The sequence below is a fragment of the Rhinolophus hipposideros genome (genome assembly GCF_964194185.1).
Source record: "Rhinolophus hipposideros genome assembly, chromosome: 7".
Classification (NCBI taxonomy): domain Eukaryota; kingdom Metazoa; phylum Chordata; class Mammalia; order Chiroptera; family Rhinolophidae; genus Rhinolophus; species Rhinolophus hipposideros.
The window spans coordinates 91,665,111-91,683,266 of NC_138053.1; the positions used below are offsets into that span (position 1 = coordinate 91,665,111).

The window sequence follows — 18,156 nt, forward strand, 5'->3', positions numbered from 1 at the left end:
GCCATTCTGTTCCCTCCAGAAGGGAGAACTAAACACAAGAGTGCACACAGGTACGACTGCCTGTCGCACTGTCTCAGCTTCCAACCAGAGACTCGCCTACACTGGGAGCACTGATGAGAGCCCCCTGGGACTTGCTAGCATGCTCATCCACCAAACAGGCTCTCATCCATCTCCTAAAAAAAGCATATTTAAACCTACACTTGCATTTTAAGATAGAGAGGAAAAATTCACTTTATCTTTTTCCTTTTCCCAGAATGGAGCTTCAGAAAACTCACTAGGATAATTTTAAAACTTCATCTGTATCTCAGCTCACTAAGAAAGGAAAGAAGAGGAACAACAAAAAACTTCATCAAAAATCACGTATGAAATAAAAATGTCATACTCTCTATTTAAATAATTTAAAATTTTGTTTTCAATCCCTAACCTTTGTGCACTGGGGGGCATCTTCCAACATGAGGTGTGTCACAGTCAGCGACAGGCAGGTGTCCATCACCCGTCTGCTGACCCCTCCCAGTGAGGTTAAAAAATATGTATATTAGAACCAATAAAATGTAGTATCAGTTCTGAGCTACATGGTCTCTCCATCTTGGTTGCCAATGTCACCCAAGGTACCCAAATGAAAATACTCTCTAGGTTAGGAAGCAGAAGAGTTCCAAGTTCCAAGTTCTTGTTCCTGAACTAATACATAGAATAAGGCTGCAGCTTCATCGACTAGATATACTGTCGATGGGGGGGGTGTCCGATGTCAACCCCCAGCCTCGTGGTGAGGCCGGCGGGACAGACGTCAATCCCATTTTATAGACAGGAAACTCAGCACCTTAGTTTCGACAATGAAAAGAAAAGGGCAGGAAATCCATTTCCTGCACCTACCGACGTCACAGGATATCTACGTAGGAGAATTTTACAGTCTCTGGACCTCTACATGTCTGTAATCAAAATCCAACAGCTCATTAAGGATTATCTGCCTATCCAAATGCCTGTTAGTCAAAAAACAAAACAAAAAACAAAAAGGACAGTTTTGTTCATGACATTGTTTTATTTTCAATTCTTGTAACATCTCGTCCACTTTACCCTCCCTCTCCCCATCTTTTATTTCTGTAGTAAACTATACTATTCACACATTTTTTTTTTTGTATTTGTCTGTCCCCATGACTAGAATTGAAGCTCTCTGGAGATAGGCCTCTTCATTCTTTCACTGGTATCAGTATACACTCAAGGCCTAGTGAAATATTTGCTGAATGAATGGATTCTTATTCTACATTCCACACAAAGATAATTTTAAAAACCTACTATCAGGTATCAGGAAGTTAAAAATGGAAATGCCTGATGAATATTCCTAAAGAAATACAGATGCTAAATGAACTGAGGTTTATTTTAATATTACAAAGAAAGAAGAAAAGGCCCGACATTATAGCTACAAATGTCTGTGTGACACTTACGTCCTAAAACCCAGCAACACTCACTTCCCTCTTGGAAAAGGTCAAACTCCAGGGGACTTGAGCAGTACCCCCAGGATGACCAGAAGCAGCGAGATGCAGAGTCGTTCATCTTTAAAGGGATTAAGAATTCACCTTTCACCCACTTAGAACAAACTTCTCTCTGAAGGAAGGCATAATTACTTGGGGAAGTATAATGAACATTTCAATGGATCAACTGGATTTTTCTCTGTATGGCCCTCGCTTGAATTTCTGGATTGTAACACCATTGAAAACAATTCTTTACACTACCCAAGAATAGTCCAACTCATTGACCAACTGTGAAAAACTGAAAAGATGTACTTTGTGAAAGAGAAAGTATGACTACAATCTATTAAATCAGCTACCAAGTAACAAAACTCTGTTAAGAGCACGTCCACTGGGGCCCTGCCCCTGAGCAGCCAAAGCCAGCAGCTCGCCAGCCCCTCCTCCACTGGCGCTTTGTCTGCCTCTAGTACCAGAAATTAGCCTACAGAATATTCTGAATGAAGACTAGGAGAATTCTGCAGCTCTTGGAAGGCCTCTGGCAGTACCTGGCCTTCCTGTCAGTCACTACAGCCTCAGGCTGTGTTCCATGCTCACAAAAACAGACGGCATGGATGGGAGGTGCCCCATTCCCTTTCCGGGAAATGCAGACCCTACACCAAACTGGAGCAAGGACTAAGGTCAGTGGTCACAATACTAACGGCAAACCTCTGGGCAGCCAAATCCCAGTTCCAGTCAGTGACCCCAGCTGCGAAGGTGAACGTTCACCTTAGCCCTAAAAAAGCTGTTCTTAAAAGTGACCCAACGTCCATCTGTGGGCAAATCACTGAATAAACTGTGGTGTTACACACAGAACTATAAACGTAATGAGGACTCTCTATGTACTGCTTTCCAGAATACAGTTTAAAAATGAGACAAGTGAGGCAGAGAAAATGGTGCATAATAATTATTGTTTACATAGGGGTGGGGGAAACGAGATTAGATGGATGGATAGAGTGCTCTTATTTTAAAAGTATAAGAAATAAACCAAAATCTATGAAAACAAAAACAAAAAAAAGCTTTCCAACAGGGGAGGGAAGGTACAGGGAAAAAGAAGTAAGAAAAGAAACTGGACTTGACTACATTCTATCTTTAACTTTTTTTTTAGTTTTTAAACTTGGAATGATGTACACATTTTATTTGATACTGAAGCAAGATTAGGTGGTTTGTGTGTTTTTTTGTTTTTTAAGCCTTCAAAATATAAAGTACAATGAAACTAATGATCCTGTTTTTCAAGTTTTCTTGTACACAGAGAGGAACTATTTTATGTGGCTTTAAAGCACTGTAATAGGACAGTACATTCCGAGTGGCATGTACTCCTAGGACAACGAAACAACAACAGAAGGATTACATTACATTTGGGAGTCACACTGTGGTAACAACATCAGTAACATCGGTGTCAATAAGCAATTATGTTGCTGGGGGCAGAACTAAGATTTTTACCATAAGGAGATACAAGGACTTATCAAAGAAAAATAAAATGTCTGTAATCCTAAATTGGAAACTTTATTATGAAGTCATCTCATCTTTTCTCATTAAAACACACACACACACACACACACACTCTCTCTCTCTCTCTCTCTCTCTCTCTCTCTCTCTCTCTCTCTCTCTCTCTCTCTCTCCTTAGATGTACGTGTTCCCTGAACAGACACAGAAACGGTGACCCCACCAGAACAGCAAGCTTCCCTAGCACCCTGCACGGTTCCCCGCCAAAGGACTGCAGATGTGGCGCGGGAAACTAGACAAGATGGACCTGAAACATCTTGTCACAGCAGCAAAGAGAGAAGTTGTTGTTACTGAGGTCGTGGATTCAGGAGCCAATCTGAAGAGGCTCCCACTGGCCAAAGATGGGAAATTCTACCATCATAAGAGGAAAATAAAATGTACAGTGAACTAAAACATCAAATATTATTGTAGATCATGAGCTCAAAAATGATATTAAAAAACGTTTTTTTATTAGTCTGAAATGTCTGATGGTCATTTTTCATTAATGTGAAAACTGGTAAAGGACAAGATCAATCACTTTATCCTACTTTTCCTGTATGAACTGTGTTCTCAGGGTAACCAAGAAACTGACGATGGGACATTTCTCTCTATGCGACATCCGAGCTGATAAATGAAAAAGAAAAGATATAATTAAAATGAATTATTGAAACCCTAGCAAAATACTAGATCTAAGCAATGGTCCTCAATAGATGCTTAACCAGACTCTCCCAATAACATTCCCAGTAGAACCACCCAACCCTACGTGTGAAGGCTTTCTGCCTCCTTCCCTGCAAAATCTAAGCTAAGTCTAATGAAGTCTCAAGATTTAGCTCCGAGTTCACAAGAAATAGAGTGGGATGCAACAAGCAAAATCTAATAAAATGTAGAAAAATCTACAGGAAAACACCCCGTTTCCTCACCTAATAAACACAAGACAAAAATAACGAGGAGGAAGAACCCACAAATTAAAAGTGATGTCAGACAGACCAACCAACTGCCACGTGTGTCACGTAAAAACCACATCATTAGACAAGCAAGGAAATGTGAATATTGACTGGCTTTTTTCTATTAAAGAATTACTATTCATTTTTGTCTGTTAATCGTAGCATGGGTTTTTTATTTTTTCCTTTTTTTAATTATTTGTTTTCAATTACAGTTGACAAGCAATATTAATTCACGTTAGTTTCAGGTGTACCACATAGTGGTTAGACATTTATATAATTTATGAAGTGATCAACATGGGTTTCTTTAAGCTTATCTTTTAGTCAACTAAATATTTATAAATAAATGATATGATAGCTGAAATTTACTTCAAAATTATCCAGGGTAAAGGGAGGGAAGGAGTGACAAGGAACACAGATGAAACAAGATTATAGTAATATACAGTGGGTTCCTGGAAATTCATTATGCTATTCTCTCCTGTGTGGGAAGTTGGAATGCTCCATGATAAAAAAAGTAAGGGGGAAAAAAGTGTTCTTAATCCTGATTGTTGTGAGATCTTTTAAGGCCTAAACCCTAGTGGTCCAGGAACCACAAGTAGTGGTTGTAATTATGTCTGTCATATAGATATCGATGTATGTATAAATATATACACACGCGACATTAAATACATGGTAAATATATACATTAAATATATACTATAAATATGCATATATATAATACATTACGTATATATACAATAAACATAAATATATATACTACGTTAAATATATATATAAAACATTAAGTAGAAACTACAAGATACTTCTTTTACTGCCCCTCCGTCTGATGTGAAGCATGAAGTCAGATGTACATCTAACTTCATTGCATTCACCCTTTGAAAGGAGAAAGTACTATTTTGCTCTCTTACTTAAATGCGGTGAGGATTACTTCTTAGACTACCTGGAAATGAGACAGAGTATCAAATATTCAAGTTCAAGGAATCCTCACTGGTTTTTAGAGATCTTGACCTTGTAAGTATCTCACGGAATCACTGATCTCTTGGTATGCTTTGTAAAAGCCATTGCTATTCCACTTAGATTTCACGTACTAAGAGCCACTCACATGGAGAACTTTTACAAAGGCTCCATAATATCCACTAATATTTAAAAAAAATGGGGGCAAAGCAGAAAGATTAGCAATTGTCAGAGCTGGGGGTTGGGGCCTGGTCATGGGGCTCTTTGGAGTGATGAAAAGCTTCTGGAATGAGGTGTGGTGATGGCTGCACAACCTTGTGAATACACTAAAATCCACTGAATTGTACACTATATAAAAGGTGGTTTTTATGAGATGTGAATTACTTCTCAAGAAAAAAGAAACAATGGGGTCACAGGTAAAATTTTTTCAAGTTTCCTTGTTCTTTGTAATTTTTCCCCCCAAAAATTTTTACCACACAAATAATCACTTGCTTTTAATTTTATGATTTTTTTTTTCTTTCCTCTTCCCAAATGAGATAACAGAAAGCCGAAGGCAAAAGTAGAGAGCTCACTCAGGCTCATGCAGCTTGTCGACCTGGTCATAAATTAGGAAGTGCTATAACACTGTGGTGGCACTACTAACCTCACCTGTCACCTGTCACCTCGTTAACACGGCCAGGGGAGTCCTCTCTATTGTAAAACTGTTCTGTACTAACTTACTGCAATGCAAAACTTCATTCCCCACTAAAGATGCCCAGCTTTAATGAAGAAGCCTGCAGAATTCACGGTTTTAGGAAAGAGTCATGATAAACTCTACAAGTGCTGTTTTTATTTCTTTGATTAATGAAAAGGAGAAAAGGTTTTGTTTTGATAGGAACCTACACAAAAATTCCATCTAATAATATAGTCTGTATTAAATGCCTAAAAGAATGAATACAAATAAAAATCATCAACCTAAACCTCCCACTGTTTTTACACATCCATCTTCAGAAGCTGAACAAAAGAAGAAAGTGGGGTAACAAGAGGTTTTGGAACAAAAGGGGGGACAGAAGAGGAAATGCTCTCATCACAGATCAAAACTAAAAATCGATCAACGTGCGATTTTCTCTAAGCCTTTCTTACTGATGATGCTTCCAGCGTGTTTAAGTAATCTTTTCATTATATTTACTTTAAAATGCATTTGTAGACTACAAAGTTAAGAATTCACAAAATGCATGAGTCCATATTATGCAATTTGTTGGTAAATGATTAGAAAACAGCAGACTACTTTTAACACAGTGAATTACAAGCCAAGAGTTGTTCGGGTTTTCTTCTTCATTTTTTTTAACCATGTATTCCCAACAATATAAACACCTTCTTCTTTTCATGAACTTCATATACTCTTCTATTAACCTTCCAAGTGCATTATGCATTAGATTTGCTTCAGCAAAATCATCTGGCATACAGTGTCTGGCAGGGATCAAGGAATACGGCTAAAGAGAAAGCAAGGCAAGAGTGAAAAGACGCCACAGCAAGCTGTGTCCTAAATACACACCAGTCTCACAGACCACAAGGACACACAAACTACCTAAGAGCAGCTAGCAGTGTTACAAATTGAAAATAACATGTGTTCAAGAGGATATATCAGATCAGCATAGCATGCCTGTTTGAGAAAGATAAAAATTTATCAAGGGAAACACATCCAGGAAGACTGGTAAAAGCATGTGACAATCTACAGATTTACTTCCTGCTAAAACAGAGCAGAAAAATCTTGCAAACCTTTGTTTTGTAACAAATTAATGAGTGCCAAAAAAGGTATGATACCCAATGGCTGTTCCATTCATACAGGAGGAAGCCCCCAAGGAAACAACTCACAAAGCCCTAATGCTGACCCTCTCTGTGCAGAGGAGACGGCAGACAAGTACCCCAAAGCCTGGCAGGAGATGTGCCACAGGGTCACCTGCTGCAGGAAAGTCAGGCGCCCCAAGGACCAGGTTCTACATGCCCAACTTGAAGGCAACCATGGCTTTCACAGTCCGTCACAAGGGTGTTAGGGCCTCCAGGACCAGAGAGCCCGAAGGAAGAGATGTCATGGATATGTGGACTTTTTCACCTCCCAAAAGAGGAAGCAGCAGGTAGCTACAGAGCACAAGAAACCATGGTAAGAAACTCAGGATACATCAACATACGGTCACGTTCCCACCACTTTTGCTGACATGACAGACTTTGAAAACAATCAGGCGTTTTATTTAACTGATGGAGCAAAACAGCCAAATGTTTGTTGAGTGACAAACACAAGCATAATTTAATACCCAATGCTATCTGACTTAAGATGTGCCTGCTAGCTAAAAGAAAATGCTACAAGAATAGAGGAGTTGAAAATCCATCGAAATGCCAGTGCTTTTGTGCGTGTGGCGGGTGAGCTAGTTCAGTATTTCACACTCTGCGACTGTGTCAGAAGCAGTCAGAGGAACAAGAAAGCAGTTTAGAAAGTTAAACTTTACCTGAAAGGTACGCAACTTTTTCCTTTAAAATTGGCAAAACATCCATAGCTTTCATTTCATCGTTTTTTCGAAAACCTGAAATACAGAAAGAGAAAACAATATTACTGGGTTGCCTGAGTGACATTTAATTTCTTAACCATTCTATCCAATGCCAAAACAGGTGCTTTCTCCATGCCCATTAAATCAACTCCGGAAACATCATCATTTGAAAACATTTGACTTCTACGAAGGAAAGTCTCTGATCACGGAGATTACTTTAATATCAAACAGTGATTTGCACACAGACCCAGACGCTACTGTACCAAGCAAGCGCTCAGCCATTTTTCACAGTAAAAATCCAGTCCCCAAAAAACAAGATATGAAATCAGTCCAGGTCATTTCAAACAAAATCTTCATTTTAATCTTGTAGGTTACTGTAAACACTGGCAAATAAAGCAGAAACATTGTTTTTGAAAAACTGCTATGTGTGGCACACTAAAACCTCTAGGGGGAGCTCGACGCCTCATCTTATCAGACTTCAGAGTGGTTAAAAATAAAACAGTGGCAGGGAGGAGAGAAGGGGATTATAAATAGCTGGGGACTGGCCACCACTCCCTCTCACACTACCCTTCCAGGCTTTCTGGGCCATGCCCCCTGGAGGAATGTCACTGGCTAATGTGGTAAGATGGCCCAGTGCTGCCTGATTCAGAGAGCGGCCAAAGCCCTCTTCGCACTGCAAATCAACTCTCTCCACACCCCTCAGTCTCTTAGAAGGCCAAGTAGAAATCTTGTGGAGAAGAAGCATGCAGCAGGCAATTCAGCCCAAGCCAACCTCCATCTAGCAAAAGGAATTCTTGCAGCCCAAACATGTCTAGCCGAGCTCACCAGGCCGAATGCCCACATGAGAGTTTGGGGTCAAAAACGTTCATACTCATAATAACACCTCCGGCTATTTCTCTTGGCGGCCTCTCACAGAGGTCGTCTAGGTTCGGGGAAGCTGGCCATACTCATCAAAATTAGTAACTATCATTGGCAGAGCAATCCCTAGAAAAAATGGGGGACTGCTGTTTGTTTTTCTGTTTGTTTTTGCCAAAATAGTACAAGAAAAGCATCCAAAATGTTAGCGTGGTAACACAACCAATGCAAAGCGTAGACCTGGAATTATAAAGTAAATGAATGGAGCTTGAGCAGCTCCTATTGGACCAGTCCTGGCACAAACTAAATGCACAAAACACAGCTATCTCCAGGCACTGGAGACTGATCAAAAGCAGGGAGACACACCTGGGAAAGGGGATCGTGTGCACGTCCCCCAGGGGGCTTTCAGCCTGAGGACAGGCCCGGTCTAAGCCACATGGAGCTGCTAAAACAAGAACCAGGACACAGCTCAGTCTGGAAAAATCGTGCAAAGGAGAAAGGGAGCCCCAAATTCAGAGTATAAGCATGGGCCAAACCTCAGGCCAGCTCCACGCAGCTGAAGCTCTCGACTGAGGATAAAGGCCTGACCAAGGTTTCAGTTGCTGCCTAGGGCAGAGGCGGCAGAGTCTGTAGCTCGAGTCCACCCAAGTGAGTGGCCTGCTAACGCGAGCCAGCAGATAAAAATCAGCACCTTTGGGAGGACTATAACACAACCCCGGGTCTACAACACATCACTCACAGAAGTAAAGAATGACTAAATTAATGGTGCGATTTGATTTTTGTAAGTAAACCTCTCCTGCCCATAGAACATAGGTATACACTAAGGACCCAGTGTAACGGAGACCTCGCACAAAGACAACAAAGGCAGCAAACACGTCTGGTGAGGCCCCTGAGCTCCAGCAGGCTTAGTGGCAGTTCCCAGCAGGTCGTGAAAGGGCTCGACACAACCCAGGCCGCCAGATCCCAGGCCATATTGCTTTCCAATATGCCACGCTTTGTGCTGGCGGCCTACCAAACCTGTAAAGCACTGGCTATTTATAAAAGGCAAAACAAGAGCCAAGAGTTCTGCAGTGTCATCTTTAAGGCTCCTTCAGCTCTTGAATGAATGCAATCAAGTCTCAGCAATTCATTGCCAGCCATTGGGTAATTCACTGAACATGTCTACAAAGATTGGTGACATCCCAGTTCCACCTGAGGGGACTCTGATGGCAGGAGGCCCCATGCCAGCCCTCAAGGAGATGTGTTTATAGGTACCCACAGAATGGAAAAGTTCTATAAGCAGCACCAAGGGCTATGGGACCCAGGCAAATATGGGGGGCAGATCAAATGCGAGAAATGCTAACAAGGATTAAGCCTTAGCTATAAATGCCAACCTACAGGGATTTGAAGAGGATTCCCCTTCCATCGGCAGCAAAGAAAAGGCATGCTTCCTTCCATTCCCACATAGCCTGTGCCCACAGCTGCCCTGGCCAGGACACAGCACCTCCAGAGGACTGTGTGACTTCAGTAATAATTCCAAAGCATTCCTGACATCGCCTGCTAACTCTGTGAACCACACGTTTACTAACACCCTTGCTGGAGTGCCGGATGGCACCCCAGGCCGCCCCACAGAAGAGCATCATACTGACGTGAAGAGAAGGCGAAGAAGACAGAACTTAACACTGGGCAGCTCCATCTCCTCATCCCAGTACAAGCCACAGTCTCAGGCCCATGCAGCTTTAGTTCCTTAAAACGGTGGTTCCGTTAGCCTATCAGTTCCAGAATTATTACCCTAAATTAAATAAGATTCAGTCTTTCTAGAAGAGGAAAGGCACATGAATCAACAGCTAAATTGGTGTTGAAATGCGGCACACTTCTTTTGTGATGGACGTACATGTCCAAACACAGACTGGAATAGAAATTCTAAACAGTTTTACCACGATATTTATGTTGAATATGTCACAGGAAAAGAAGTATTTTATTAAAATTGTCAATTAAAACTTTTAAAACAGAAAAGAATACGGGGGTGGGGGGAGAAGCAGAAGTAAAAAAACTAACCCCACAAAGAAATTGAGTTGTGGCTCTAATGGAGGCCACCTAAGCATTATTTTTAATCTCGTTTCCTTTTTTAAAAACACAGCCAACAAGCAAAAGACTTAGGTATGCATATATACTAAAGCTAGATTAAATACATCGTGTAACTTTCAATTAGAAGCAGGAAGAACTCAGCCATGAAATATCCTCAGATCAAAAAGGCAGATTCTGTTCCATGCCCTAAAGAGCTATTTATGAAATGTGTGTGACCAGAAAAAAATTACAAAGAAATGGCCTCTGTGCTGTTCCAGTGATTCTAGATTACACTGCAGATAAGACAACTGCTACTGTCTCCTTTCCTCACACATTAAAAGATCTAGCGTGGGTGGTTTCCAAACTTCTGGAACAACCGGATATGCTCAGCCCATCCCGGGAAGCACACACCTCTCCTGCCACACTCTGGGTCATGGGAGGAAGGAACATCCAACACCACCTGGGACTGATGCTTAGGAGACCCCGGACCCCATCTCCATGCCACAGACCAGGAGTCCACAGCAGTTTTACTTCTAAGTGTCATCCGGGGAGTTTGAAAATGCCACTAATAGGTGGAAGGGGTACCACAAAGAGAAATTTGGTAAAATTAGGAGTGGGAGGGCAGAAAAAGAAGAGCAACTTGAAAGGCGATAACTAACAAAGAGGTAAATGGCCAAAGTCAGAGACACTTAGTTGTACCCATGTGTGAATTACTGTAGAGCTTAGAGTGAAGTATGCGGAAAGATGGACTGGATTCTTATTACAGTTTAAAGCACACTTCGCTACCTGAAATGAAGAAGCCAAAGTGAATTTCACTGAAATGCTAGCTTCAGGAGACAGTGAGCGCAGCCGAGGACGCAGTCAGCCCAGGGTCACCCCCAGGTGCAGAGGCTGTTTCCCAAAAGGCAGGCAAGTGCTCTTTCAAACCAAGTCCAAAGGAATCTGACCAGAATGTTCCCATAATAACGTTTGCCGTTACCCTAAGATCTTGAGATTAATATTTGTTGAACGCCACTGGGGGAAAAGGCTTTGGGTTAAAACTCAGAGCTTCTCATTGTTATTAACATAAATGTGCAGCTGGTGCTTGACAATTTTCTTTGCTCTTTCCAGTTTCAAGTCAACACAAATACCGCCTTTTTCTAAAACAACTGAATTTGAAGATTTAGAGGTTTTAATACATTCATTTTTAAAATCTGAACTCCAAGGTTCAACATGATATTACTTAACCAAAATTGATTCTGTTATCACATTTTAAATTCTTATGTGGTTCAGCAGCATGTCCACCTGAGATAAATTTTAAACCGCGGCTCCCTAACTGCTCATATTTCTTTAAATGATAAGCATTACGTTGACTATCGAGAGGTTACTTTTTCTTTCTCTAAATCAGCCTGCTAGTCAAAGGATGGCTCTTCTGTTCCCTGGTGTAGCCCAGATATCCAGGCAGGGTCAATCACATGGGATGGACGGACGGACCTCCCCAGCTTCTGCCCCTGAACCCCCATTCAAGTACCCCGATGTTCCTCAGCACTTTCTATTTTGGGCTGTGAAATATAAGCTTGGTGTTGTCAGATGGCTACCCTCTAGTACGGTCTGTATTTATAAGGAGGAAAGTTAACCTCTGTGCCCTGGGAGGAAATAGTCCACAAGTTACCATCCAACAATGGGGAATGTTTCAGCTGAATCAATGGTCTGACACTTCAGCCATCTAATACCTCACTGGTCAAATCAATTTCTCATTTTTATCCCGAGACTCTGCAAGGAGATGCTGTATTGTTACTGGTGACAGATACCTTCTGAAGCGAGGCATGCTGACCAGAATGCTCACTGCCTTGTCACTTCCTGGGTATTAGATTTTAAAAAATAAAGAAAAAGAAAAAAACTCACAAATAGAAAAAGAACAAGCCTCCAAGGTTTTCTATTTAAGAAGAAAAAAAAAGCGCCACAGAAATATGGTTGCAATGAGTAAAAGCTTTTATGCAGCACATTATTCTAAAAGTCTGTGGTTTTTTACACTGTGGTTAAAAAATTTAAGATGAAATAAATCAAATGAATTTAAAAAATGAATCAAATTAAAAATTGTACACTACAACACAGGTTAATTTTTTAACCTCAAGTTTCCCTCCGACACTAGCAATTTAAAATCTTACGTAACCCTCAAATGAGAGTGGTCAGATGAGGTCTTCAGTAACAGTGGGAGGAAACGGCAGTGTGTCCTGCGCCCTGGAGCGGACCAGGGGACCAGGGGACCAGAGGACCAGGGGACCAGGGGACCAGGGGACCAGGTGACAGCTGCCCGCCTCACCTCCGCACGAGGGCAGCTGAGCTCCGCCCTGCATTCCAGAGACGCGGGGCAGCGACCTCGCTGGCGGGTATTAAACGGGAAAACCGACAGTGGGAGGGACTGAAACCCAAACCCTATACTTAATAAACACACGGGGTGAATCAGTACTAAAAACGTGCTGACATATAAAGCAGCGTTGGCGACAGCAGAAAAGGACATTCAGTAGTAAGCTGGAGGGCTGCCATTCGTCCTCGGTCTTGGTGGCAATGACTGAATTTCCCTCGTGAGCTCATTTCGGGGGAACGCGGGGCGCGCGCCCCGCACACAAAGCGGGTGACAAACGCCTGCGCTAGAGGCGCGCGCGTGCGCAGGCGCGGAGGGCGGTGACGTCACCCTTCCCGGGCGGGCGCCCGCAGGCCCCGCCCCCGCCCCGCCCCCTCCCGACCCGCCCCCTCCCGAGCCGCCTCCGCCTCCGCGGTGCCCGCGGGATTAGTCACAGGGCCCAGCGCGGGCACAGCGTTCCGGCGGCGGCTGCGCGGAAGGACACGTTTCCACTCGCCTGAGAATGTTTAAGGGGCAAACATACAAGGTGTAAGTATCTTTTTACTAACAGAATAAAATCAAAACATGGAATGCAATGCTTACATCATTTTTACATAAATACGTCACTACAATCCACATGTATCCAATGTTTATAAGACGCACAGAAAATGAATTAAGTATTTAAGAATACGGACACGTGCACAGGCTACACAGGAAAATGAATGGGGTGTCATAGTGCAGCGTTACGATTTTTACTTTTAACCTTATGGTTATAATAACTGTCACACTGGTTAATTATTCCTTCACAAAATTTTAGAATAGCCGGTAACATCATACCTTTAAGGAAGAAAAAGCAACATAAGTTTGATTGATTCAAGGGAGCCAAGGGGATTTCAACTTGGAAACAGCTGTGGTTTTTAATGTCCTGAGCACAAATCACAGAGGACAAACCAAAAGCACCAAAAGGACCACAACAAAATACGGCTTAAACTATAACATATTTCAATGTAGATAAAACAATCTATATAAGTTTTAACAATTAATGATTTAATTATGTATTAACTATGCATTAGAAGTTAATTAAAAGCATAACTCAAACCAGTGGAAGGGAATATTGCAACAGCCAAAACAGGAGTCATTTTACAAAAGGTATTCTACCTTCTTACAAGCTCATAAATCAAAAAAGGGCCAGGTGCCCAGATGTACCTTTCATCTCCATATCCCCGGGGACCACGGCTAAGCACAGAGAAAACTTATCCTCATGTTTGCCTAATGCCAAAAAGAAGGAACACATCCGTGTGCGCGCACCTGTACAGCTTGTTAGGAGGTGACACTGGGCAAAGCTCACCCAGCCTCCAGGCGGGGACCCTGGCTGCCCCATGCTACACACACACACACACACACACACGTGAATACATATGGTTCTGTGATAACAACCTACTCCAAAGAAGATTTGCTACACATAAGAAGCAGCTTCCCAGCAAAGCTGTTTAGAAACTCAATTTGTATCAAATGAACCACAGTGGTACAACTAATACAACTCCATCAAATGATTTGATTGCTAGCAAATCAACCCAAGCTCAATGCTAAAAGAAACACTGTTTAATCATTACATCAAACATTTCATACATGTTAGCACCCTCGCCCTCTATCAACTAAGAAAAAATTCTGATGCCCACAAATATTTTTAGTACAGATCACAACCATATTTTCTAAACTAAAGCTATATTATAATTCTCCTCCTTTTCCTTTACATAAATATCTTTTAAATTATAATTATGTAATGTGCAGAAAGGTTTCCAAGTACAGAGGAACAGTATAAATTACTGATATTAAAACTTCTCTCTGTGTACACAGATTTGCCCCGCACTGAGAAAGAAGGGTGTGTGAACACGAACTGTAATCTAGGTCCTTAGTGAACTCAGTCTATTTGGGAAAGCAACACACGTGTGGTCAGTTCTGTGGTAGAGATACTTGGTATGGAAAACCCAGGGCCAGAGGAATCAGAATAGGAGCCATTCTAGAAGATGTAAAACTTGTGGGGGGAGACTATTCTGGTGGGTCTTGACTGCCCAGCAGTGAACGGTCAGTACTAGAACCAAGGGGCATCATGAAGAAGAGGGCTCCTGGTGCCTGTGGTACAACTGTCTCCACCTACATGAAACCCTGCGCTCACCCTGACCCCTTAGTGGAGCACCTGGCCCCACCAAGCATCCACCCCATGGCCAAACCAGGAAGCCAGGCTTCTCCCTGCCTTCCATCCTCTCCTGCACCCCTGTGGACTCCATGACTTAAATGGAGCGAGCGCCATGTCTGTTTGCCCCCCTTGGACAGCCTCTCCCTCAAGTGGGGTATTCCCACCATCTCCTAATGAATGTTCATGACTCTCTCTGATCCATCCTGCCACTCTCCCTAAACACACATCTCATCATTTTACTCCCCTAAAACTCTCTCTGTTTCTCAGTGCCCTTACATAAAGCCCAAACTCCCTGAAAGGCAGTGTCCCTCGTGGTGAGTCTGCTTACCTCTGCAGCCTTGCTCGTTCCCCATTCATTACCCTCTCTCCAGGAATTCTAATCACCTGCAGGTAACACACACCCTTGCTCAGTACTGAACTTCCACCCACCCACACTGCTCTCCCAGCAGCCTAAACACCCGCTCCCTCACCTCCCAACATGCACCTGTGCACCCACACACACACTCACAGACACTCATCTTCCCAACTCCTCCGGAAAGAGCAGACTCACGCTCTCTGTGATGCCCTCCCGAGTCCCCCATCGCTGGATCAGATCGCCCATCCTGGACTCCCACAGCACCTGGCACCCCTAACACACTGCACGCTGTCCAAATACACATCAGTGCCCCATTAGAAGGCAAGCTCCTTGAGGGAAGGGACTGCGCTGTCTTACTGTACTGTTCCAACGGCTGCCTGGCAGAGCACCATGGCACACGGACGGATTCACACCCAGCCACTTAAACGCTGAGGGACATGGGCTTCAAGCGGTGGGCGTGTTCAGTGGAGTTCTGGACAAAGTATGCATCTCGCCGCCGTTAGCAACAGCTCAAAGCAAGCACCCTCCCCGCACGCTCATTTGGAGGGGGCTAAGGTGGTCAGGTCACTAGTTCTCTCTCTGTGCAGTGCATTCGGGGACTAGTGTGTGACATTGCATTTACACATGCTTTATCTGGATTTTAAAGTAGGAAAAGTTTACTTTAGGATTTTTACAATGGAACTAAAAGGTATTTTCTGCCCCAGCCACCTCCCTAATTAATTAGTTAATTCATTCTAAAAAGCATCCCTGATGGGAAGAGCGGGCTGGGCTTTGGACGAAGAGCTGGCTTCTCGCCCCCCCTCCTAAAGTACACTATAGGAATGCAGAAACAATTTTTAACTGAAGAACTGAACAGTTATTTCCGTTTGGATTTAATTCCAACATAAACTCACTAAAAAGACATATCTTTAATAACATCAAAGAATTTGGCAGATCTTTCTACCAGTCAGTCCTTTGATAATGCTTAGAATTGTGTATTTAATTGGTTGGCATTCACAGGGGACATATTTAGACCCGGTGTTCTCTTGAGTCCTAGATATTTGCCCCCTAAACGGCATGTTCCTGATTTTAAGAAGCTTATAATCTACAACAAAATAAAACACACAAGAGACCAACAGTGGGCCTTAACAATGTACAGTGGTACCTCGGTTTTCAAACGTATTCCGTTCTGAGAGACCATTCGAGTTCTGAAACGTTCGAAAACTGAGGCACGGTTTCCCCATAGAAAGTAATGCAAAATGGATTAATCCAGTTCCAGACCTTTAAAATTAACCCCTAAAACTGCAGATTGAGCATGAATTTTACTATCTAATGATACTATAGATTCATAAAATTTACGGTGTTTGTAAACTGAAATGTTCATCAATGGAGATGTTCGAAAACTGAGGTATAAAAGAGATGCAGATACCGCTCTAATTAGACAAATCCACCTCAAAACGGTACTTTTGTCACTGAAATTTCGTATCCATCACTGGCACTAAGTCCTTGACATAAAAAGGGTGTTCCAGACCACTTTGAAGGGTGGAGGAACCCTTGCTGTAGAGGTTAAACCACAAAGCACAGAAGTGAGTAATCAACTAAATAACATGTCCGAAGATTAACACTGTGATGTTTTAATCAGTAGAAACCCACTGGACAGCTTATGGACAGCTTCTCTGCCTAAGTTTTTCAGTTCACCTACTTTGCTTTGACAGTTTTCTTCCTCTTTTTCTGAATGTATCAGAAACATACCTGAAATACAGCATGAAATATCGGATGCCTGAGGACCTCAAGGAGCAAGCATGGTCTTGTCTTTTACATGTTTGCCGACCAGCAGAAGACAGAGCCTGGAACAGTATTCGAATTCTAGGAGGAGCAGACAATTCTGTCACCGCCTAGTTAGGACAACTCAAAAACTAGTGTCACTTGCTTGGTTTCAGGCTGGATAGCGAGTGCGTCTACAGTTAAGTTAGAAATTTTCTTCCAGATTCTCTATCTGGCAGAACAAGATCTGACTGGTCAACAAGTGTGTTGGGCCTGAGGCCATGCTGCTGGGAGAAGGGCCAGCCTGAGACTGCCGTCAGGTAATGTGACACCAATGAGGGCGACCTCCACCGTTAGGACTCACTGGCTGTTAAGGTTAAAGGAACCTCTTCTGCTTGTAACTCAGGTTGCTGGTGTCCTGCCTCACCCTCATTTCCCAGCAGGAAAAAGAAAAAAAAACATAACTTCTAGTGAAAGGAGCCCTATCACTTACCTTCCTGCTGAATTCCTAATAAGAAACTTAAGAAACTACAAAGAAGGTTGAGAAAAGTAATGTGTCTGCTAATGTGAAAAACACAAAGACAAGAGAAATTCATCTCCATGCTCCACCTACCTCCCGTCCCACCTCCTTTACCTCAGATTCCCTTCTGCACACACACAGAAGTGGATTCTTTACATTCTGGTGGAAAATGTATTTATTGAGCCAAATAATTTAGATTAAAAAACAAATTTTGACATAAAAGTGGATTGATGTGAATTGACTCATCTTCCGCTTAGTATTTCTAAGCACATCCACTGCCGAAGACAAGATGCAGATTCACACATAAAGGGGACAGAAGTGTCTGAGGGCGGACGCCTCGGGCAGGGGGTCGGGAAGCTTGCCCAGTCACGCTGGAGAGCGGTGACCGTGAGATGACCAGCAGGCAGCCTCGCCCTTGATTCAAGGTCGAGGTGGGAGGTCACAGAGCAGAAGCCAGCACAGGCTCCGCGGGACATCTTACTCACTATCCCACCTGAGACTGACAGCCACGGGCTGAGCTGCCAGGTGTCAGCTGGGCCAGTGCTGAGGTCACGGGGCCTCCTCCTGCTTGTTATGGGGACCCAAAGGTGGGGGGAGAGGCGGCCGCAGCTCACAGCGCCCAGGCTGAGTGCTGACACTCAGAGCTGTGTGCGCGCCTGGAGGCTGGGGCATCTGTTTTACTTTCTCCAACCCCCTAATTGCTCAGTCCATGTCTT

At 43.0% G+C, this 18,156-nt stretch overlaps 1 protein-coding gene across 4 annotated transcripts in view; it reads right to left on the reverse strand.

Annotated features, from left to right (window-relative positions):
- TRIO (trio Rho guanine nucleotide exchange factor) overlaps positions 1–18,156 on the reverse strand; it is a gene marked incomplete at its 5' end in the record, with an annotated part of 321,447 nt that overhangs the window by 209,368 nt on the left and 93,923 nt on the right. For all 4 annotated transcript variants that reach the window (XM_081053954.1, XM_081053955.1, XM_081053957.1 and 1 more), the window contains one exon: positions 7,363–7,437. In XM_081053954.1, the coding sequence (XP_080910080.1) occupies positions 7,363–7,437 (75 nt within the window). The remainder of the gene's footprint in view (positions 1–7,362; positions 7,438–18,156) is intronic.